Source organism: Brachyistius frenatus, unplaced genomic scaffold (assembly GCF_029030835.1).
Source record: "Brachyistius frenatus isolate BFR_SWC_R1_liver_20210118 unplaced genomic scaffold, ASM2903083v1 Contig_467, whole genome shotgun sequence".
Classification (NCBI taxonomy): domain Eukaryota; kingdom Metazoa; phylum Chordata; class Actinopteri; family Embiotocidae; genus Brachyistius; species Brachyistius frenatus.
In genome coordinates, this window is record NW_027211066.1 from 21,800 (window position 1) to 45,690 (window position 23,891).

At 45.7% G+C, this 23,891-nt stretch overlaps 1 protein-coding gene across 1 annotated transcript; it reads left to right on the top strand.

Annotated features, from left to right (window-relative positions):
• The first annotated feature begins 252 nt into the window (after positions 1-252).
• abhd18 (abhydrolase domain containing 18) lies at positions 253-22,225 on the top strand. Its single transcript, XM_069687489.1, has 14 exons — positions 253-573; positions 845-952; positions 5,697-5,781; positions 5,867-5,967; positions 9,799-9,874; positions 10,207-10,299; positions 10,617-10,636; positions 10,765-10,903; positions 11,022-11,111; positions 17,390-17,491; positions 17,755-17,948; positions 20,703-20,839; positions 21,538-21,700; positions 21,809-22,225. Exons 2-14 carry the CDS (start codon positions 861-863, stop codon positions 21,864-21,866), a joined length of 1,350 nt encoding a protein of 449 aa, XP_069543590.1. The 5' UTR covers positions 253-573; positions 845-860; the 3' UTR covers positions 21,867-22,225.
• The last annotated feature ends 1,666 nt before the right edge of the window (positions 22,226-23,891 follow it).

Here is a 23,891-nt window from a genome sequence, read left to right on the forward strand (position 1 = left end):
ATCTGTTTAAAGGTGTAACACGACTGAGTGCACGTGCAGCTGCTCTACGTTATTAGTCCTCAGCCTGTCCTTCACAAAGACTGACGTGAGCAGAGGAAGGTCGTACTGCGGCTGCGCGGTCTGAACATGCATTCTAACCAGTGTTCCGGTGTTCTGGGAGGCAGCAGCTCAAACTGACAGGATTTCATTAAAGCTCCGTCTGAAACACGACACGTGACACGACAGGTGAGTCTCAGCCGGACGCTCTGCGTTTATTCCGCTTTATTTTGAAAGGTGAGAGCGGAAGATCCTGTGTTCTAGTTTGACACGCTTCTTCCTGTCATTGGTCCTCTGAGGACGGAGCTGCAGCTGCAGTGAGGACGAGTCCACCACACGGAGGACAAACGTGTTCGTCCGGCGGGAGGTGACTGTCCGTCTGTCCTTTGTCTGTCACCATCTTGAATGAATGGACAAGGCTAAGTTAGCCGCCTAGTAGGAAGTTCAACTCGGACCGTGTCCTGCATGTCTTCTTGTCCCTGGGGTCACAGCTGTTGTGTCAGACAGTCACGGGTTTCTAGATAGTTCCTTCTGCAGGTGAGGTCACGTGCAGTCACTTCCTATTGTGACGGTGACGTCGGTGTAACCTTTCACTCGGTACTTCCGCTTCCCCAGATCTCACAGCTGTCAATGTCACCAGCTGTTTACATCCACCAGACACGTCACCGGTCCGTTATGGACCTGGACCCGCTGTAAACAGCTGCTGGATGACAGTCCGTCAACACATCTGACCCCCTCGTGTCCTCTGACTGCGTGTCCTCTGTCTTCTGACTGCGTGTCTCTGTCCTCTGAATGTGTGTCTGTCCAGATGCAGGTTCTGGTCCATGGGTGTGAGCCGACTGGATGTCTTTTACAGAAGGCTGCTCCTCACCAAACTCTTCATCGGGGGATGGGGGAGGCCTGAAGACCTGAAGAGGTACTCAAGTCTGAACTGGAGAGAACAGGATGGTCCTCCAGGAGATCCTGGAGGACATGACCTCTGACCCTGTCTGTCAGCTGCAGCAGGGTCACCAATGAGACTAAAATAATTTACTGGGTCATTTATTTATTAATGAACTTTATCAACATTACATATCTGTCAGTATGTGCCATGATCTCCTTGGTTTCCATGGTAACTTGGTGGTTTCATCACAGGAAGTGCTGCTTCAGGTCCTTCATCTCTGTTGCAGGAACTTTATTCTTCTCCTTTAATCTTCACAGTGATCTTCTTCCCTCTGAGAGGAATGTTTACTGACAGTTTCCTTACAAGCAAGAAATTCGTTGTAAAGATTCAAGTAGAATAAATTCCTGTTGTAGGACAACTAACGAGTTCTCCTTCATTCAGTTCATCTGACGCTTCTTCAGTCAACCAGTTGATTCACTTCATGACTGATTTCACGTTTCCCAGATTGTAGAAAGTGGAAGTTTCTCAGAGTTAAACATAATTTAAGTCAAAGTTCCTACTGTAGAACTTCAATTCAATTCAATTCAACTTTATTTATACAGCGCCAAATCACAACACAGGTTATTTCATGGCACTGAACACATTAAAGTCTTTACAGCAAGAATTTACAATATTATACAGAGAAACCAACAATTCCCACATAAGCTAGGAGGGAAAAACTCCTTTTAACAGGAAGAAACCTCCAACAGAACCAGGATCAGAGGTGGAGAACATCTGTTAACAGAACCAGGATCAGAGGTGGAGAACATCTGTTAACAGAACCAGGATCAGAGGTGGGCGGAGCATCTGTTAACAGAACCAGGCTCAGAGGTGGGCGGAGCATCTGTTAACAGAACCAGGATCAGAGGTGGGCGGAGCATCTGCCTCGACCGGTTGGGGTGAGAGGAGAGCAGAGAGAGAAAAGGACAGCATAGAGATAGAAGAGAAGAACTGTTGGTGGAGACGACAATCACAGAGCAGAGACATGCAGCTCCATGACGGGACATCTGGAAAAGAAAGAACAGAAACCACACGAGCGAAGGAACTGAATGGAGACAACAGATAATAAGAAGAAACTATGGGAGAGAAGAAGATGGTGAGGTATGAGTCCGTTAAAGAGTAGGAGGAAAGAAAAGAAGCTCAGCATGTAACGAGGTCCTCCAGCAGCCTCGGCCTATAACAGCATAACTAAGGGTTGGTTCAGGTCTACCTGAGCCAGCCCTAACTATAGGCTTTATCAAGAAGGAACGTTTTGAGTCTAATCTTAAAGCTAGAGAGGGTTTCTGCCCCTCCAACACAAACTGGGAGCTGGTTCCACAGGGGAGGAGCCTGAACACTGAAGCTCCGCCTCCCATTCTACTTCTGGAAACTCCAGGAACCACAAGTAGACCAGCGTACTGAGAGAGAAGTGCTCTGCTAGGATTATATGGTTCTATAAGATCTCTAAGATATGATGGAGCCTGGTCATGTAGAGCTTTGTAAGTCATCAAGAGAACTTTAAATTCTATTCTTGATTTCACAGGAAGCCAGTGAAGAGAAGATAAAACTGGAGAAATATGATCTCTCTTGTTAAATCCCGTCAGTACTCTTGCTGCAGCATTTTGGATCAGCTGCAGGTTTTTAATGAGTAATTTGGACATCCTAACAACAAGGAATTATAATAATCTAGTCTAGAAGTAACAAACACATGAATGAGTTTTTCTGCGTCACGCTGAGGAAGGATTTTCCTGATTTTATTAACATTACGTAGATGAAAGAAGGCAGTTCTGGAGATTTGCTTTATATGGTGTCTAAAGGACAAATCCTCATCAAAGATGACTCCAAGGCTCCTCATAGTTTTACTGGAGGCCAAGACAACATCATCTAGAGTAACTAAGTGATTACAGAAAGAGTTTCTGAGGTGTTTAGGACCAAGTACAATAACTTCTGTTTTGTCTGAATTTAGAAGCAGGACGTTTTTGGTCATCCAGGCCTTTATGTCTTTTAGACAGGCTTCAAGTTTTACTAACTGATTAGTTTCATCTGGTTTTATAGAAAGATATAGCTGAGTGTCATCTGCATAACAATGGAAGTTGATGCAGTGCTTCCTGATGACATCTCCTAATGGAAGCATGTACAAAGTAAAAAGTATTGGGCCCAACACTGAGCCTTGTGGAACTCCATCACTAACTCTTGTTTGTCTGGAAGACTCATTGTTGACATGGACAAACTGGAATCTATCTGATAAGTAGGATTTGAACCAGTCTAATGCAGTTCTTTTAATCCTCGTAACGTTTTCTAATCTCTGTAATAAGATCGTATGATCAATCGTATCAAAAGCAGCACTGAGGTCCAGAAGAACAAGTACAGAGACGAGTCCATTATCTGAGGCTAATAAAAGGTTCTTAGTAACTTTCACCAGAGCTGTTTCTGTGCTATGATGAACTCTAAAGACTGAAAATCTTCAAGCAGATCATTCCTTTGTAAATCATCAAAAAGTTGATTTGCAACAACTTTTTCAAGGATTTTAGAAATAAACGTCAGGTTGTAAATTGGTCTGTAGTTTCCTAAAACAGCTGATCAAGAGTCGGCTTTTTAAGTAAAGGTTTAATTACAGCCACTTTAAAAGCCTGCGGTAAATAGCCGGTTACAATAAATAGGTTGATCTGATCTAATATGGAAGTATTAATCAAAGGGAAGACTTCCTTAAAAAGTTTAGTTGGGATGAGATCTAACAGACAGCTAGAGGATCCAGACGAAGAAATAATTCTAGTTAACTCAGAGAACTCAACAGGAGAGAAATGTTCCAAGTTTACATCTGGTCCTACAGTTGCTTTCAGGGCTGCTGTTGCTTAGCAACACATCAGTGATGGTGTCAGGAAGGGTCGGCCCGATTCTCTCCCTGATAGTAAGAATTTTATTAGTAAAGAAGTTAATGAAGTCATTAATGCTGAGAGCTGAAGGAATAGAGGACTCAACAGAACTGGGACTCTTTGTCAGCCTGCTACAGTGATGAAAAGAAACCTGGGGTTGTTCTTGTTGTCCTCTATTAATGATGAATAATATAAAGTTCTGGCCTTACGAACAGCTTTCTTATATAATATTAGACTCTCCTTCCAGGCAGGTGAAATTCTTCTAAATTAGTGGAACTCCATTTCCTTTCCATCTTTCTAGTCGCTGCCTAGCAGAGCGTAGTTCTGAGTTGTACCACGGAGACAACTTCCTCTGGTTCATGACTCTCTTCTTCAGAGGGGCGACATCATCTAGAGTTGTAGCAGAGATACTGCAGTGTTTTCTACCAGATGATCCACTTGTGTGGGACTAAGATCAACGTAGATGTCTTCCACTGCTTTAACACACGGCACATGTTAAAGTCTCCCACTATCATCACTTTATCTGAACTCAGCACTAAATCTGATCAAAAGTCAGAATTCAGTTAGAAACTCTGAATAAGGACCAGGTGGGAGATAAACAACAACAAATAGAATCCGTTTCTCTGCTTTCTAGTTTGGGTGAGAGGCTAAGAGTCAGACTCCTCAAATGATTTATAACTAAGTTTAGGCTTTGGATTAATTGATAAACTTGAGTGGAAGATTGCTGTCACTCCTCCTACTCCTCCTCTTCCTCCTCCTCCTCCTCCTCCTCCTGAATCTCTAGGAATATGATAATGAATATGACTGGGAGGAGTTGCTTCATTAATACTAACATATTCTTCCTGTTGCAGCCAGGTCTCTGTGAGACAGAGTAAATCAATCTGATGATCAGTTATCAAGTCATTTACTAACAGAGATTTAGACCAGAGAGATCTCATATTTAATAGTCCGCTTTTAATTGTCAGATTTTTTTGATCCATTAATTTGGTAGGATCCATTTTTATTACATTTTAATTGATACATTTTTCCTTGAGTTTTTTTTTAAATGTGGGTGGTCTGGGTACAGACACAACCTCTACAGGATGTTGAAGGTTTTGGGTGAGTGACAGCTCTAAAGAAGCTGCAGAGGAGCTGTAAGACTGCAGCTCTGCATCCTGGCCTCAACCCTGGATGTCAGGTTTTAGGGCTGTTAAGAGACACGGCCATGTTTCTAGAAAGAAGAGCTGCACCATCCAAAGTAGGATGGATGCCGTCTCTCCGGATCAGACCAGGTTTTCCCCCAGAAAGTATTCCAATTGTCAATGAAGCCCACGTTGTTAGCGGGACACCACCTCGACAACCAGCGGTGAAGTGAACTTTACACCGTAATATAGGAACCAAACTATTCAACATGAGCAACAGCTGGAAGGAAAACCTCCAACAGAACCAGAACCAGAGGTGGAGAAAATTTGTTAACAGAACCGGAGGTGGAGTACATATGTTACCAGAACCAGAGGTGGAGAACATCTTTGACTGTTGCAGTGAGGGTGGAGGTTAGTCATCACAGCACAAAGACATTCAGCTGCAGGGTTCTAAAGAGTTCCTGAATCCTCCTGACACCAAGGAGGAACATAAAGGAAGGAACAACAGCTGATTAACTGTTCTGCATCACGCCGAGTCAGCATATTCCTCATTTTATTCATATTAACAGATGAAATAATGCAGAACTATAGACTGGATCTGTGTTTAAGAACAAATCGTCCTCCGAGAAGGTTCCTCCCAGTGGAGCTGGAGGGCGGTGTTCTCCAGAGGAACCTTGACCCGTGTAACCTTTAAAACCCTGTGAGGTGAGTCCAGCTGCCTTTGGTCAATCAGCTGATCGGCTCTCCTTCGTTTGTGTTCTGCAGAATCTTTGAGTTTCGCAAGATCATTGGAGACAGAGAGAAGTGCCAGTCTCTGGTGCCTCACGACTACCCGGTCTACATAAACACGGTACCGTGTTGGTTCTTCATTGTTCAGTACTGTGCTGCTGCTGTTGTGTTCTGTTACACCTGAATGTGTGTGTCTTTGTGTGCAGACAGAGGAGCTCGCTGACTGTCACATCCACGATGGCTTCTTCATCTCTCCTCTGGAGCACCTGGTTCCTGGAATCCTGCCCCCAGAGGCCGTCAGAGCCAGGTGCACCACACGGCTGTTCATGACCTCTGCTGATGTCATCATGTTACTGGAGCTGAGGAGCACTGAGGTTGCGCACAGTCTCTGGTTCCTACTGACTATAGAACCAGAGAACACTAGAACAGTCCATAACACCATAGAATATTAGAATACCTTAGTACATGAGAACACCATGGAACATTAGAACACCCAAGATCACCCGAGTACACCCTAGACCACCATAGAACACCTTAAAACATCCTAGAACACCATGGTACATTAGAACACCATAGAACACCACAGAACATTAGAACACCAGAGAACACCAGAGAACAGTAGAACAACTTGGAACACCTTAGAACAACATAGAACACCATAGAACATTGGAACACCTGAGAACACCACAGAACATTAGAACACCCTAGAACATCCTAGAAAACCCTGGAACACCATAGAACATTAGAACGCCCTATAACAACCTTGCACATCATAGAACACCATGGAACACCTTAGAACTCCATAGAAAATCTGAGAAACCCATAGAACATTAGAACACCATAGAACATTAGAACACCTTAGAACACCCTAGCTTACCATAGAACACGATAGAAAATTTGAACTCCATAGAACATTAGAACACCATAGAACATTAGAATACCATAGAACACCTTAGAACACCTTAGAACTCCATGGAACACCCGATAAACCCATAGAACATTAGAACACCTTAGAACTCCATGGAACATTTGAACACCATAGAAACCATAGAGCATCTTAGAACATTAGAACACCTTAGAACACCCTAGAACACCCTAAAACACCATAGAACATTAGAACACCATAGAACATCAGATAACATTAGAACACCAGAGACCATTAGAACACCAGAGAACATTAGAACACCCTAGAACACCCTAAAACGCCATAGAACATTAGAACACCATAGAACATTAGAACACCTTGGAACTCCATAAAACACCCCATAACACCGTAGAACACCATAGAACATCCTAGAACACCATAGAACATTAGAACACCTGAGAACACCACAGAACATTAGAACACCTTAGAACACCACAGTACATTAGAACACCCTAGAACATCATACAAAACCCTGGAACACCATAGAACATTAGAACACCCTAGAACGCCCTATAACAACCTCGCACATCATAGAACACCATGGAACATTAGAACATCTTAGAACTCCATAGAACACCCGAGAAACCCACAGAACATTAGAACACCATAGAACATTAGAACACCATAGAACATTAGAACACCTGAGAACACCACAGAACATTAGAACACCTTAGAACACCACAGTACATTAGAACACCCTAGAACATCATACAAAACCCTGGAACACCATAGAACATTAGAACACCCTAGAACGCCCTATAACAACCTCGCACATCATAGAACACCATGGAACATTAGAACATCTTAGAACTCCATAGAACACCCGAGAAACCCACAGAACATTAGAACACCATAGAACATTAGAACACCATAGAACATTAGAACACCTGAGAACACCACAGAACATTAGAACACCTTAGAACACCACAGTACATTAGAACACCCTAGAACATCATACAAAACCCTGGAACACCATAGAACATTAGAACACCCTAGAACGCCCTATAACAACCTCGCACATCATAGAACACCATGGAACATTAGAACATCTTAGAACTCCATAGAACACCCGAGAAACCCACAGAACATTAGAACACCATAGAACATTAGAACACCATAGAACATTAGAACACCTGAGAACACCACAGAACATTAGAACACCTTAGAACACCACAGTACATTAGAACACCCTAGAACATCATACAAAACCCTGGAACACCATAGAACATTAGAACACCCTAGAACGCCCTATAACAACCTCGCACATCATAGAACACCATGGAACATTAGAACATCTTAGAACTCCATAGAACACCCGAGAAACCCACAGAACATTAGAACACCATAGAACATTAGAACACCATAGAACATTAGAACACCACAGAGCACAATAGAACATTAGAACACCACAGAACACCCTAAAACACCCTAGAACACCCTAGCTTACCATAGAACACCATAGAAAATTTGAACTCCATAGAACATTAGAACACCATACAACATTATAATACCATAGAACACCTTAGAACTCCATAGAACACCAGATAAACCTATAGAACATTAGAACACCATAGAACACCATAGAACATTAGAACTCCAGAGAACATTAGAACACCTTAGAACACCATAGAACATTAGAACACCTGAGAACACCATAGAACATTAGAACACCATAGAACATCAGAGAACATTGGAGCACCTTAGAACACCAGTGTACATTAGAACACCATATAACATCCTCGAACACCCGAGAACTCCATGGAACATTTGAACACCATAGAAACCATAGAACATCTTAGAACATTAGAACACCTTAGAACACCCTAGAACACCCCAAAAAGCCATAGAACATCAGAGAACATTAGAACACCAGAGAACATTAGAACACCCTAGAACACTTTAGAACTCCATAAAACACCCTACAACACCGTAGAACACCATAGAACATTCTAGAACACCCTACAACACCATAGAACATTAGAACACCTGAGAACATCACAGAACATTAGAACACCTGAGAACACCACAGTACATTAGAACAACCTAGAACATCCTACAAAACTCTGGAACACCATAGAACATTAGAACACCCTATAACAACCTCGCACATCATAGAACACCATGGAACATTAGAACACCTTAGAACTCCATAGAACACCTGAGAAACCCATAGAACATAAGAACACCATAGAACATTAGAACACCTTGGGACACCATAGAACATTAGAATACCATAGAACACCTTAGAACTCCATAGAACACCCGAGAAACCCATAGAACATTGGAACACCATAGAACATTAGAACACCTGATAACACCATAGAACATTAGAACACCACAGAACATCAGAGAACATTGGAACACCTTAGAACACCAGTGTACATTAGAACACCATAGAACATCCTAGGACACCCGAGAACTCCATGGAACATTTGAACACCACAGAAACCATAGAACATCTTAGAACATTAGAACACCTTAGAACACCCTAAAACACCATAGAACATTAGAACACCAGAGAACATTAGAACACATTAGAACACCCTAAAACACCCTAGCACACATAACCTTAGAACACCTTAGAACACCCTAGAACACCCTAAAACGCCATAGAACATTGGAACACCATAGAACATCAGAGAACATTAGAACACCAGAGAACACCTTAGAACACCCTAAAACATCCTAGCGCACCATAGACCACCTTAGAACTCCATAGAACACCCTATAATACCGTAGAACACCATAGAACATTCGAACACCATAGAACATTAAAACACCTTGGAACACCATAGAACATTAGAACACCACAGAAACCATAGAACATTAGATCATTACAACACCATAGAACCCCTTAGAACCCCATAGAATACCATAGAACATGAGAACACCATACTACATTAGAACACCAGCACACCATAGAACATTAGAATACCATAGAACATTACAACACTATTGAACATTATAGCACCATAGAACAGTGATGGGACAAGCGAACGGGCGGTAGTTGGACAGGCGGTGGTGGGACAGGCGGACGGGCGGTGGTGGGACAGGCGGTGGTGAGACAGATTACAGATGAAGCCATGAAGCTGCTTTCTGTCTTCTTGCTTGCAGCTCAGGTGCTGTGTGTTACTTCGTTGCCTGTCTTGTCAGGTGAACAGTACCACTCAGTAGTCGAGTCGGTGCTGATGTGATTGTGTCTGATGGTTCCAGGTTCCAGTTCATAGTTCCTAAGAGGTGGACGAAGGACAGACCAGTATGTATCCACCTAGCTGGGACTGGAGACCACGTAAGACTCTTCACCTTCTACCATCTGCAGGTCACATGGTGATGTCTGACTCCTGGATCTCTGACTCCTGGATCTCTGACTCTTGGATCTCTGACTCCTGGATCTCTGAATCCTATATCTGTGACTCCTGGATCTGACTCCTGGATCTCTAACTCCTGGATCTGACTCCTGTATCTCTGACTCCTATATCTCCGACTCCTATATCTCCGAGACCTGTATCTCTGACTCCTGTAGCTCTGACTCCTGGATCTCTGACTCCTATATCTCTGACTCCTGTATCTGACTCCTGGATCTCTGACTCCTGGATCTGACTCCTGGATCTCTGTGTATAGTTTTTCTGGCGTCGGCGGACCCTGATGGCCCGGCCCATGATCAAAGAGGCGGGAATGGCTTCACTGCTGCTGGAGAACCCATATTATATCCTTCTTATACCATCTGTCTGCCTCCTGGAGAGAATATTAAAGGTTCAACAGAAGTGACATCACTATGACATCATCAGGGTCATGGTTCAGGGGACACCTCTGCGATCTGACAGCATGTGAGGAGTACGTGGTGGACAAACAGGTGAACTCTGCTGCTTCATTGAAACACAGTCATGATAAAAACAAAACACATTGATCCATAATCACGACCCCTCCTGCACCACACACATGGAGGTGTGTGGTCAGAGGTCAGAGAGGTTTGTCTGATGCATACTGTCTGTCAACATAGTTTATTCCTTGACTGAATCTTACATGGTTACCGTAAACCCAAAGATCAGCGGTGAGTGAGCTCCAATCTGTCTGTCTGTCTGTCTGTTTGTCTGTCTCTTTGTCTCTCTCTGTCTGTCTCTGTCTCTGTCAGTGGATCGGGACCGTCGAGTGACCAGCTGATGTCTCTGAGTGTTTCAGGAGGTCCAGTCTGAAGAACGTGTCTGACCTGTTCGTGATGGGTGGAGCTCTGATCCTGGAGTCCACGGTGCTGCTCCGCTGGCTGGAGAGAGAAGGATACTGGCCTCTGGGAATGACCGGCATCTCCATGGGAGGATATGTGAGTGACTGAAGCAGCACACCGTCTCAAACATGTCCTCTTGATTCTGCAGGAAAGACCCAATGGACATTCTGTGTCCATGGATGGTGTGTCTCCTGAAGCATGTCTCTGTGTCCAGATGGCGTCCCTGGCTGTGACTAACTGGCCGAAGCCCATCCCTCTGATTCCGTGTTTGTCCTGGTCGACGGCCTCTAGCGTGTTCACCACGGTAATACAACTATTGTGAGGTGTAAGTGAAGATGTAAGAGTGGGTGTGGGTGTAAGTGAAAGTGTGGGTCTAGGTGTAACTGTGGGTGTAGGTGTAAGTGTGGGTGTAGGTGTAGCTGTAGGTGCAGGTGTAAGTGTAGGTATAAGTGTTACTGTGGGTGGAAGTGTGGACATAGGTTTGGGTGTAGGTACAGGTGCACGTGTAAGTGTGGGTGTTAGTGTAGGTGTAAGTGTACGGTAAGTGTGGGTGTAGGCGTAAGTGTGGGTGTAAGTGTTGGTGTAAGTGTAGGTGTGTGTAGGTGTAAGTGTTAGTGTGGGTGTTACTGTGGATGTAAGTGTGGACGTAGGTGTTCGTGTAGCTGTGGGTGTAGGTGTTAGTGTAGGTTTGGGTGTGGGTATAGGTTTAAGTGTTAGTGTGGGTGTAAGTGTGGGTGTGAGTGTAGGTCTGGGTGTAAGTGAAGTGTAAGTGTAGGTGTTACTGTGGGTGTAAGTATAAGAGTAAGTGTGGGTGTAAGTGTACGGTAAGTGTGGATGTAAGTGTAGGTCTGGGTGTAAGTGAAAGTGTGGGTATAGGTGTAAGTGTGGGTCTAGGTGTTGGTGTAAGTGTTAGTGTGGGTGTGGGTGTAGGTATAGGTGTAAGTGTGGGTGGAGGTGTTTGTGTAGGTGTTAGTGTGGGTGTAAGTGTGGGTGTTAGTGTAGGTGTTTGTGTAGGTGTATGTGTAAGTGTTACTGTGGGTGTAAGTGTAAGTGTAAGTTTGGGTGTAGGTGTAGGTGTAAGTGGGTGTAGGTGTTAGTGTGGGTGTAGCTCTGTTAGTGTGGGTGTTAGTGTGGATGTAAGTGTGGACGTAGGTGTAAGTGTTAGTGTGGGTGTGGGTGTTGGTGTGTGTGTGTAAGTGCTAGTGTGGGTGTAAGTGTGGGTATAGGTGTGGGTGTTAGTGTGGGTGTAGGTGTTAGTGTGGGTGTTGGTGTGTGTGTGTGTGTGTGTAAGTGTTACTGTTGGTGTAATTTAGGTTCGGTTAGGTTAGGTAGTTACTTTATTAATCCCCGAGGAGAAATTTTTTCGCTACAGCAGCATACAGGAAGCGATAGATAATAATAGAAAGCAATCAAATAGCAGTAAAAAAAATATTAAATATAAAATGCACAGTATATACAGTACAGTATATATCTATATATATTATATATAAACAACCAAGAAACACAGTCAACAGTGTTATTGTTGTGTGATGGATTTTGCCAGAGGTGAGTTATTGTACAGTCTTATTGCGGTCGGCAGGAATGATCTCCTGTATCTGGAATGATCTCCTGTATCTGGAATGATCTCCTGTATCAGGAACGATCTCCTGTATCAGGAACGATCTCCTGTATCTGGAACGATCTCCTGTATCTGGAACGATCTCCTGTATCAGGAACGATCTCCTGTATCAGGAACGATCTCCTGTATCTGGAATGATCTCCTGTATCTGTCCTTGTGACAGCGGAGCTGGAGGAATCTTTTGGAGAACGTCCTCCTATGTCCCTGCAGCAGGTGGAGAGGGTGGTCAGGATTATCCAATATGGATAATAGTTTGTTCAGCGTCCTCCTCTCCACCACCTTTTCCAGACTGTCCAGTTTGTAGCCGATGATGGAGCCGGCCTTCTTAACCAGTTTGTTAAGTCTGTTGGTGTCTCCAGCTCCAATGCTGCTCCCCCAGCAGACCACAGCGAAGTACAATGCACTGGCCACAACAGATGGTAGAACATCTCCAGCATCATGCTGCACACATTGAAGGATCGAAGTTTCCTCAAGAAAAAGAGTCGACTCATCCCCTTGTAGACAGCGTTGATGTTGGTCTTCCAGTTCAGTCTGTTGTCATGGAGACACCAGGTACTTGTACTCCTCCACCATGTCCACCTCCTCTCCCAGAACTCTCAGCGGTTGTGGAGCCGTCGTCTTCCTCCTGAAGTCGACCACCATCTCTCTGGTCTTGGCTACGTTCAGGAGCAGGTGATTCTTCCTGCCCACTCCACAAAGTCCTCCACTACTGCCCTGTACTCATCCTCCCGTCCATCCCTTATACACCGTCCACTGACTCCTCCTCCCGTCCATCCCTTATACACCGTCCACTGCAGAGTCATCAGAGAACTTCTGCAGATGGCAGGACTCTGAGTTGTTCTGGAAGTCAGTTGTGTAGAAGGTGAACAGGAAGGAGACAGAACAGTTCCCTGAGGAGCTCCATTACCATTGACCACCGTATCAGACAGCACACTGCCCAGACGGACAAACTGTGGTCTGCCTGTCAGGTAGTCAGTGATCCAGGAGACGGTGGGCGCGTCCACCCCCACCACCCGCAGCTTCTCACTCAGCAGCAGTGGTTGGATGGTGTTGAATGCACTGGAGAAATCAAAGAAAGTGATTCTCACAGAGTCACCGGTTCCATCCAGGTGAGACTGAGCTCGTTGCAGCAGGTAGATGATGGCATTGTCCACTCCCACATGAGGCTGGTACGCAAATTGCAGCGGGTCCAGAGAAGATTTCACCAGCGGTCTGAGGTGGGCCAAGACCAGCCTCTCCAGCACCTTCATCACATGAGATGTGAGGGCAACCGGTCGGTAGTCGCTGAGGCCAGATGGAGTCGTCTTCTTGGGGACTGGAACCAGGCAGGATCTCTTCCACAGCACCGGGACTTCCTCCTGCTTCAGGCTCAGGTTGAAGAGGTGTTGTAGGACCTCAGCCAGCTGGACGGCGCTGGTCTTCAGGACCCCGGGGCTGATGCCGTCAGGTCCTACAGCCTTGCGCTGGTGGAGTCTCTCCAGCTGTCTCCTAACCTGGCCAGTCATCACAGAGAGGGGGTGGGGGGGTCATGGTGTCGATGGAGGAAGAGCCCTTTGAGATTGAGGGCTCTATGCAGCTCACTAGGGGGCACAGAGGGGGGAGGGAGAGAGGCAGAAGAGGTGTTTGGGAGGTGTAAGGCGTGGAGGAGACAGATGAGAGTGGTGAACTAAACCTGTTGAAGAAACAGTTTAGCTCATTGGACCTCTCCAGGTTCCCCCTGGTTGTTCCTCTCCAGGTTCCCTCTGGTTGTTCCTCTCCAGGTTCCTCCTGGTTGTTCCTCTCCAGGTTCCCCCTGGTTGTTCCTCTCCAGGTTCCCCCTGGTTGTTCCTCTCCAGGTTCCCCCTGGTTGTTCCTCTCCAGGTTCCTCCTGGTTGTTCCTCTCCAGGTTCCTCCTGGTTGTTCCTCTCCAGGTTCCCCCTGGTTGTTCCTCTCCAGGTTCCCTCTGGTTGTCTCTCTCTCCCCTTGAACCCAGTAATCTCCTTCATACCAGTCCACACCTCCCTCACGTTGTTCTGCTGGAGTTTGGCCTCCAGCTTCCTCCTGTGGGAGTCCTTGCACTCCCTCATCTTCTCCTTCAGGTGGCGCTGCACTCTCCTGAGCTCATCCCTGTCCCCAGATTTGAAGGCTGCTTTCTTCTTATTAAGAAGAACTTTCAGGTCACTGGTGATCCACGGCTTGTTGTTGGGGAAGCATTTTACAGTCCGGGATGGTACGGTGGTGTGTTCACAGAATTTGATGTATTCTGTGATACAGTCCGTCCTGCTGTTGATGTCCTCCCCATGTGGTCCACACAGCACATCCCAGTCCGTGGACTCAAAGCAGTCCTGCAGGGCGTCTTTAGCCTCCTGTGTCCACCTCCTCACAGTCCTGGTGGTTACAGGCTGCCTCTGTACCAGAGGAACATACTTGGGAGTCAGCAGGACCAGGTTGTGATCTGACCTACCAAGTGGGGGGGGGGGGGGGGTAGCACTGTATGCATCCATACAGTGTGGGTGTAGGTGTAAGTGTGGACGTAGGTGTTAGTGTAGGTGTAAGTTTGGCTGTATGTGTAGGTGTCAGTGTGGTTGTAGGTGTAAGTGTTAGTGTGGGTGTAGGTGTGGATGTAAGTGTAGGTCTGGGTGAAAGTGTGGGTCCAGGTTTAAGTGTGGGCATAGGTGTAAGTGTAGGTATAGGTGTGGGTGTAGATGTAAGTGTGGGTGTAAGTGTTAGTGTGGGTGTAAGTGTTAGTGTGGGTGTAGGTGTGGATGTAAGTGTAGGTCTGGGTGAAAGTGTGGGTCCAGGTTTAAGTGTGGGCATAGGTGTAAGTGTAGGTATAGGTGTGGGTGTAGATGTAAGTGTGGGTGCAGGTATAGGTCTAACTGTGGGCGTAGGTGTAAGTGTAGGTGTAGCTATAGGTGCAGGTGTAAGTGTGTTAGTGTGGGTGTAGGTATAGGTGTGGGTGTAGGTGTTAGTGTAGGTGTTTGTGTATGTGTAAGTGTTACTGTGGGTGGAGGTGTAAGTGTGGGTGTAAGTGTAAGTTTGGGTGTAGGTGTTTGTGTAGGTGTATGTGTAGGTGTTACTGTGGGTGCAAGTGTTAGTGTGGTTGTAAGTGTAAGTTTGGGTATAGGTGTAAGTGTGGGTGTAGGTGTTAGTGTGGGTGTAAGTGTAGGTCTGGGTGTAACTGTGGGTGTAGGTGTAGCTCTGTTAGTGTGGATGTAAGTGCTAGTGTAGGTGTAAGTGTGGTTGTAGGTGTAAGTGTTAGTGTGGGTGTTGGTGTGGGTGTATGTGTAAGTGCTAGTGTGGGTGTAAGTGTACGGTAAGTGTGGGTGTGGGTATAGGTGCATGTGTGGGTGTAGGTGTTAATGTGGGTGTTGGTGTTGGTGTAGGTGTGTGTGTAAGTGTTACTGTTGGTGTAAGTGTGGGTGTAGGTGTAAGTGTGGACGTAGGTGTTAGTGTAGGTGTAAGTTTGGCTGTATGTGTAGGTGTAAGTGTTAGTGTGGGGGTAGGTATAGGTGTGGGTGTTAGTGTAGGTGTTTGAGTAGGTGTAAGTGTGGGTGTAGGTGTTTGTGTATGTGTAAGTGTTACTGTGGGTGTAGGTGTAAGTGTTAGTTTGGGTGTAGGTCTGGGTGAAAGTGTGGGTCCAGGTTTAAGTGTGGGCATAGGTGTAAGTTTAGGTATAGGTGTGGGTATAGATGTAAGTGTGGGTGTAAGTGTTAGTGTGGGTGTAAGTGTGGGTGTAGGTATAGGTCTAACTGTGGGCGTAGGTGTACGTGTAGGTGTAGCTATAGGTGCAGGTGTAAGTGTAAGTGTTAGTGTGGGTGTAGATATGGGTGTTAGTGTAGGTGTTTGTGTAAGTGTGGGTGTAGGTGTTTGTGTATGTGTAAGTGTTACTGCGGGTGTAGGTGTTAGTGTGGGTGTAAGTCTTAGTGTGGGTGTAAGTGTAAGTTTGGGTGTAGGTATAGGTGTTAGTGTGGGTGTAGGTATTAGTGTAGGTGTTTGTGTAGGTGTAGGTGTTACTGTGGGTGTAAGTGTAGGTGTTAGTGTAGGTGTGGGTGTAAGTGTTAGTGTGGTTGTAAGTGTAAGTTTGGGTATAGGTGTAAATGTGGGTGTAGGTGTTAGTGTGGGTGTAAGCTTGGCTGTATGTGTGTGTGTGTGTAGGTGTAAGTGTTACTGTTGGTGTAAGTGTGGCTGTAGGTGTAAGTGTGGACGTAAGTGTTAGTGTGGGTGTAGGTGTGGGTGTAAGTGTAGTTCTGGGTGTAAGTGAGAGTGCGGGTGTAGGTCTGGGTGTAAGTGTGGGTGTAAGTGTAGGTGTAGCTATAGGTGCAGGTGCGGGTGTAGGTCTAACTGTGGGTGTGGGTGTGAGTGTAGGTGTTAGTGTAGGTGTGGGTGTAGGTGTAAGTATGGGTGTAGGTGTGTGGGTGTAGGTGTTAGTGTAGGTGTAGGTGTAAGCTTGGCTGTATGTGTGTGTGTATGTGTAAGTGTTACTGTTGGTGTAAGTGTGGCTGTAGGTGTAAGCGTGGACGTAAGTGTTAGTGTGGGTGTAGGTGTGGGTGTAAGTGTAGTTCTGGGTGAGAGTGTGAGTGTAGGTCTGGGTGTAAGTGTGGGTGTAAGTGTAGGTGTAGCTATAGGTGCAGGTGTGGGTGTAGGTCTAACTGTGGGTGTGGGTGTGAGTGTAGGTGTTAGTGTAGGTTTGGGTGTGGGTGTTAGTGTGGTTGTAGGTGTAAGTGTGGGTGTAGGTGTGGTGTGGGTGTGGGTGTAGGTGTGGTGTGGGTGTAGGTGCATACAGACCGTCATGTTGAGGTCACCTAAAAACTGTAAAGCTGTCCTTTAATGAGACAACACACCTCACAGACGTTGAACGGTGACTAATCATTACTCTCTGTCTGTCTCTCTCGCTGTCTCTCTTTGTTTCTGTCTGTCTGTCTGTCTCTCTCTCTGTGTGTCTCTCTGTCTCCATCCCTTTGTCTCTGTCTCTGTGTGTACAGGGTGTGCTGAGCAGAGCAGTCAACTGGACAGAGCTGGAGAAACAGTATTCCATCAACTCTGTGTATGAGGAGGAGATCATTAACCTGTTGGAGTACTGTGGGGTGAGTTCTCCGCCCCTCACTGACATCGCTGACTCATCTCTGACTCATTGCTGACTCATTGCTGAGACATCGCTGAGACATCGCTGACATCCCAGTCCGTCACACACCGCCTCTGACTAGTAGAACGTGTACTTTTCATCAGAGTAAATGAGTTTCCTGTCGGTGTGCTCAGTTCAGCTGTGTTTCTGTGTCGTGTCAGTATGAAATGACTGTTTGGGTTTTACATGACCAGAGTCCAAAGGTTCACTGTGTCTGTGTGTCAGGCGGACTCCTTTAAGATGGGTGCAGACCTCCTGAAGGACGTGGACTCTTTACTGCACCAGCTCGGCCTGTCTGGAGATCACACCATGTCAGCTGGGGTTGGTGGAGGTCCTGAAGGGGGCGGGGCTCCAGACACAGTCAACCAATTATTATCATCAGTAAACAGCCATGGAACAAGCCTGGACCCTCAGCCAAGGTAACCGGGTGCAGTTGTTGTGAGGGGAAGCTTCTGAATGGGCAGCTCTAATTCATTGTTACTTTATTTACACCATGTACAATGTCCCAGTACTACAACGTCCTAGTACAACAACGTCCCAGTACAATGTCCCAGTACAACAGCATCCCAGTACAATGTCCGAGTACAACATCCTAGTACAACAACGTCCCAGTACAATGTCCTAGTACAACAACATCCCAGTACAACGTCACAGTACAACAACGTCCCAGTACAATATACTAGTACTACAACGTCCTAGTACAACAACGTCCCAGTACAATGTCCTAGTACAACGTCCGAGTACAACATCCCAGTACAATGTCCTAGTACAACAACGTCCCAGTACAACGTCCTAGTACAACATCTCAGTACAACAACGTCACAGTACAACAACGTCCCAGTACAATATACTAGTACTACAACGTCCTAGTACAGCAACGTCCCAGTACAATGTCCGAGTACAACATCCCAGTACAATGTCCTAGTACAACAACGTCACAGTACAACAACATCCCAGTACAATGTCTGAGTACTACAACGTCCTAGTACAACAACGTCCCAGTATAATGTCCCAGTACAACGTCCTAGCACAACAACGTCCCAGTACAATGTCCTAGTACAATGTCCGAGTACAACAACTTCCCAGTAGAACAACGTCCAAGTACAATAACGTCCCAGTACAATGTCCTAATAGCATATGTTGCTCCAAAACCTCAATATATCATTCAGCATTAATGATGCTGATAACAAGCTGGATGGTCCCTCTCCTCTTTAACCTGGAGGATGCAGCGTCCATGATTTCCAAACAGAATCTCAGATTGTGATCCATCAGACCTCAGGACAGTTGTCCACTTCACCGCAGTCCATCTTCAATGATCTCGGTCCAGAGAAGGCGGCGGTGTTTCTGGATCATGTTTCTATCTGGTTTCTTCTTTGGAGAGTTTTAACAGCATTTGTGGACGCAGCGATGAACTGTGTTCACAGACGATGGTTTTCACAAGTGTTCCTGAGCCCATGCAGTGATTTCCACTTCAGAATAGTGTGTTTTTAATGCAGTGCTGCCTGAGGGCCCGAAGATCACCACCATCCAATATTGGTTTCCAGCCTTGTCCCTTGTGTTCACAGATTTCTCCAGATTCTCTGAATCTTTTAATGATATTATTTCATTCAATTCAACTTTATTTATATAGCGCCAAATCACACAAAGGTTATTTCATGGCACTTAACACATTAACGTCTTTACAGCGAGACTTTACAACATTAAACAGAGAAACCCAACAATTCAACAATTTCCACAGAAGCTGGGAGGGGAAAAAACCTCCTCTTTAAGGGAGAAAAACATCCAACAGAGGGAAGAAAAACTCTGTTTAACAGGAAGAAACCTCCGACAGAACCAGGATCAGAGATGGAGAACATCTGTTAACAGAACCAGGATCAGAGGTGGGCGGAGCATCTGTTAACAGAACCGGGATCAGAGGTGGGCGGAGCATCTGTTAACAGAACCAGGATCAGAGGTGGGCGGAGCATCTGCCTCGACCGGTTGGGGTGAGAGGAGAGCAGAGAGAGAAAAGGACAGCATAGAGATAGAAGAGAAGAACTGTTGGTGGAGACGACAATCACAGAGCAGAGACATGCAGCTCCATGACGGGACATCTGGAAAAGAAAGAACAGAAACTACACGAGCGAAGGAACTGAATGGAGACAACAGATAATAAGAAGAAACTATGGGAGAGAAAAAGATGGTGAGGTATGAGTCAGTTAAAGAGTAGGAGGAAAGAAAAGAAGCTCAGCATGTAACGAGGTCCTCCAGCAGCCTCGGCCTATAACAGCATAACTAAGGGTTGGTTCAGGTCTACCTGAGCCAGCCCTAACTATAGGCTTTATCAAGAAGGAACGTTTTGAGTCTAATCTTAAAGCTAGAGAGGGTTTCTGCCCCTCCAACACAAACTGGGAGCTGGTTCCACAGGGGAGGAGCCTGAACACTGAAGCTCCGCCTCCCATTCTACTTCTGGAAACTCTAGGAACCACAAGTAGACCAGCGTACTGAGTGAGAAGTGCTCTGCTAGGATTATATGGTTCTATAAGATCTCTAAGATATGATGGAGCCTGGTCATGTAGAGCTTTGTAAGTCAGCAAGAGAATTTTAAATTCTATTCTTGATTTCACAGGAAGCCAGTGAAGAGAAGATAAAACTGGAGAAATATGATCTCTCTTGTTAAATCCCATCAGTACTCTTGCTGCAGCATTTTGGATCAGCTGCAGGTTTTTAATGAGTAATTTGGACATCCTAACAACAAGGAATTACAATAAACTAGTCTAGAAGTAACAAACACATGAATTAGTTTTTCTGTGTCATGCTGAGGAAGGATTTTCCTGATTTTATTAATATTACGTAGATGAAAGAAGGCAGTTCTGGAGATTTGCTTTATATGGTGTCTAAAGGACAAATCCTCATCAAAGATGACTCCAAGGTTCCTCTCAGTTTTGCTGGAGGCCAAGACAACGTTTATGAACCGTACATGATGAAATCCACTAATTCTTCACAAGTACAAGCAAAGTAGGAGACAGTCTGTCTCACTGTAGTCCCACCTGTGAAGATGAGAAAGTAGAACCTGTTGGACAGGGACAGATCAACATGTCTTCGTCTTCACAGATGTCTGTGTGGCTTAGATCATTCCACTCCATGTTATTACGTTCGACGCTTCCTTCAGCTTCTGTCCTCTCTTGTCTCAGACACCTCAGTGCCCGAGACGCTCTCCGGGGGACGAAGACGGATTCTGCCAAATGCTGTCGTCCATCGTTACACAGAGAGTCCATCAGCTTCATGAAGGCAGTGATGGACGAGTGCACTCACATGGCCAACTTCTCTGGTAGGATGCAGTGATCTCACCTCCATCAGTCTCACAGCAGCTCCATGGCAACCAGTCAGCAGAGCAGAGGACGGACCATGTCTCCATCTGCTGTCTGGACAGGACACACATGAGACAGGCAGGAGGCAGACAGGAGTCAGACGGGAGACAGAAGAGACAGATGGGAGATAGACAGGAGACACACAGGAGACACACAGGAGACACACAGGGGAAAGACAAGAGACAGACAGAAGAGAGACAAGACACAGAGGAGAAAGACGGGAGACGGACAGGAAGAAGACAGACGGGAGACAGGAGACAGCAGCGCTGTGTCAGTTAACACCTCACGATGTCCCTCACTGACAGACCTGAGACAACAGAAACAGTCAGGCACACGTCTGTCCCACAGGGGACATCACTGTATGATTTCCTTCCAAATGCTTAAAGTCCAAATGCAGCGAAAGAACTGTCTTGATGTCTGTAGACTGGATGTCTGTCCATCACTGTGGGACGTTTATGAATCTGTCCTGTCCTCTGTCCTCCTTTTCTCTATCCTCCGTCCCTCCGTTCTCTGTCCTCCATCTCCTGTCCTCTGTTCTCTTGTCCTCCGTTCTTCTGTCCTCTGTTCTCTGTCCTCCATCCTCCTTTCTTCCTGTCCTCCTGTTCTCCGTCCTCTTGTCCGCCGTTCTCCGTCCTCCATCCTCTGTCCTCAATCCTAGTCCCTGTGGACACCAGTCTCATCATCGTGGTCCAGGCCAAAGAGGATGCCTACATTCCTCGGACAGGTGTCCTCAGTCTTCCGGACATCTGGCCAGGATGTGAAGTCAGATACCTGAAGGGAGGACACATCAGTGCTTACCTGTTCAAACAGAAGGTGTTCAGGTGAGACACGCACACACAAACATGACAAATAACACCTGACACGTCAGGTATCTGTTTTATGGATCGTGTGTTTGATTTAACATGTTTTTTTTGTTTTTTTTTTTGCAGACAGGCCATATATGAAGCCTTCAACAGATTCTGTCTGAAGTATCCTCACCTGCACTAACCCCCCCCCCCCCACACACACACACACACACACACACACACACTCCAGTGAGGATAAGGAGCATCAGCTGAAGATGATGATATTGTTCATCGGCTGTGACACGTCTGAGTTATAGACAACTGGTTCTTGAAGAAACTGACACTGTTTTAAAACCTCATTTGCATTTAAATTAATTAATAAACTTATAAAGAAATAAATACATCTTTTATTTACCCAAATAATACGTTTTTGTCCAGAAATAAATGAAGTGAAATTAAAGTTCATGTTTCCTTTTAATGACTACTTTCATTTTAAAATCTCTGTGCGAGTCAAGTGCACACTGTATGCTGTCTGCATCATTGACTCATCGCTGACTCATCGTTGACTCATCTCTGACTCATTGCTGAGACATGCTGAGACATCGCTGACATCCCAGTCCGTCACACACCGCCTCTGACTAGTAGAACGTGTACTTTTCATCAGAGTAAATGAGTTTCCTGTCGGTGTGCTCAGTTCAGCTGTGTTTCTGTGTCGTGTCAGTATGAAATGACTGTTTGGGTTTTACATGACCAGAGTCCAAAGGTTCACTGTGTCTGTGTGTCAGGCGGACTCCTTTAAGATGGGTGCAGACCTCCTGAAGGACGTGGACTCTTTACTGCACCAGCTCGGCCTGTCTGGAGATCACACCATGTCAGCTGGGGTTGGTGGAGGTCCTGAAGGGGGCGGGGCTCCAGACACAGTCAACCAATTATTATCATCAGTAAACAGCCATGGAACAAGCCTGGACCCTCAGCCAAGGTAACCGGGTGCAGTTGTTGTGAGGGGAAGCTTCTGAATGGGCAGCTCTAATTCATTGTTACTTTATTTACACCATGTACAATGTCCCAGTACTACAACGTCCCAGTACAATGTTCCAGTACAATGTCCTAGTACAACAGCATCCCAGTACAATGTCCTAGTACAACAACGTCCCAGTACAACGTCCTAGTACAACAACATCCCAGTACAACAACGTCCCAGTACAATGTCCTAGTACTACAATGTCCTAGTACAACGTCCTAGTACAACGTCCTAGTGCAACGTCCCAGTACAATGTCCTAGTACAACATCCTAGTACAACGTCCTCGTACAACAATGTCCCAGTACAATGTCCTATTATTACAATGTCCTAGTACTACAACGTCCTAGTACTACAACGTCCCAATACAATGTCCTAGTACAACGTCCCAGTACAACAACGTCCCAGTACAATGTCCTAGTACTACAACGCCCCAGTATAATGTCCCAGTACAACGTCTTAGCACAACAACGTCCCAGTACAACAACGTCCCAGTACAATGTCCTAGTACAACGTCCGAGTACAACATCCCAGTACAATGTCCTAGTACAACAACGTCCCAGTACAACGTCCTAGTACAACATCTCAGTACAACAACGTCACAGTACAACAACGTCCCAGTACAATATACTAGTACTACAACGTCCTAGTACAACAACGTCCCAGTACAATGTCCGAGTACAACATCCCAGTACAATGTCCTAGTACAACAACGTCACAGTACAACAACATCCCAGTACAATGTCTGAGTACTACAACGTCCTAGTACAACAACGTCCCAGTATAATGTCCCAGTACAACGTCCTAGCACAACAACGTCCCAGTACAATGTCCTAGTACAATGTCCGAGTACAACAACTTCCCAGTAGAACAACGTCCAAGTACAATAACGTCCCAGTACAATGTCCTAATAGCATATGTTGCTCCAAAACCTCAATATATCATTCAGCATTAATGATGCTGATAACAAGCTGGATGGTCCCTCTCCTCTTTAACCTGGAGGATGCAGCGTCCATGATTTCCAAACAGAATCTCAGATTGTGATCCATCAGACCTCAGGACAGTTGTCCACTTCACCTCAGTCCATCTTCAATGATCTCGGTCCAGAGAAGGCGACGGTGTTTCTGGATCATGTTTCTATCTGGTTTCTTCTTTGGAGAGTTTTAACAGCATTTGTGTACGCAGCGATGAACTGTGTTCACAGACGA

Coding starts and splice junctions, on each gene's coding strand:
- abhd18 (XM_069687489.1), top strand. CDS start 861: ATGGGTGTGAGCCGACTGGATGTCTTTTACAGAAGGCTGCTCCTCACC. Junction 11,112..17,389: donor CCTCTAGCGTGTTCACCACG/GTAATACAACTA, acceptor CTGTGTGTACAG/GGTGTGCTGAGCAGAGCAGT. Junction 20,840..21,537: donor TCACATGGCCAACTTCTCTG/GTAGGATGCAGT, acceptor CCTCAATCCTAG/TCCCTGTGGACACCAGTCTC.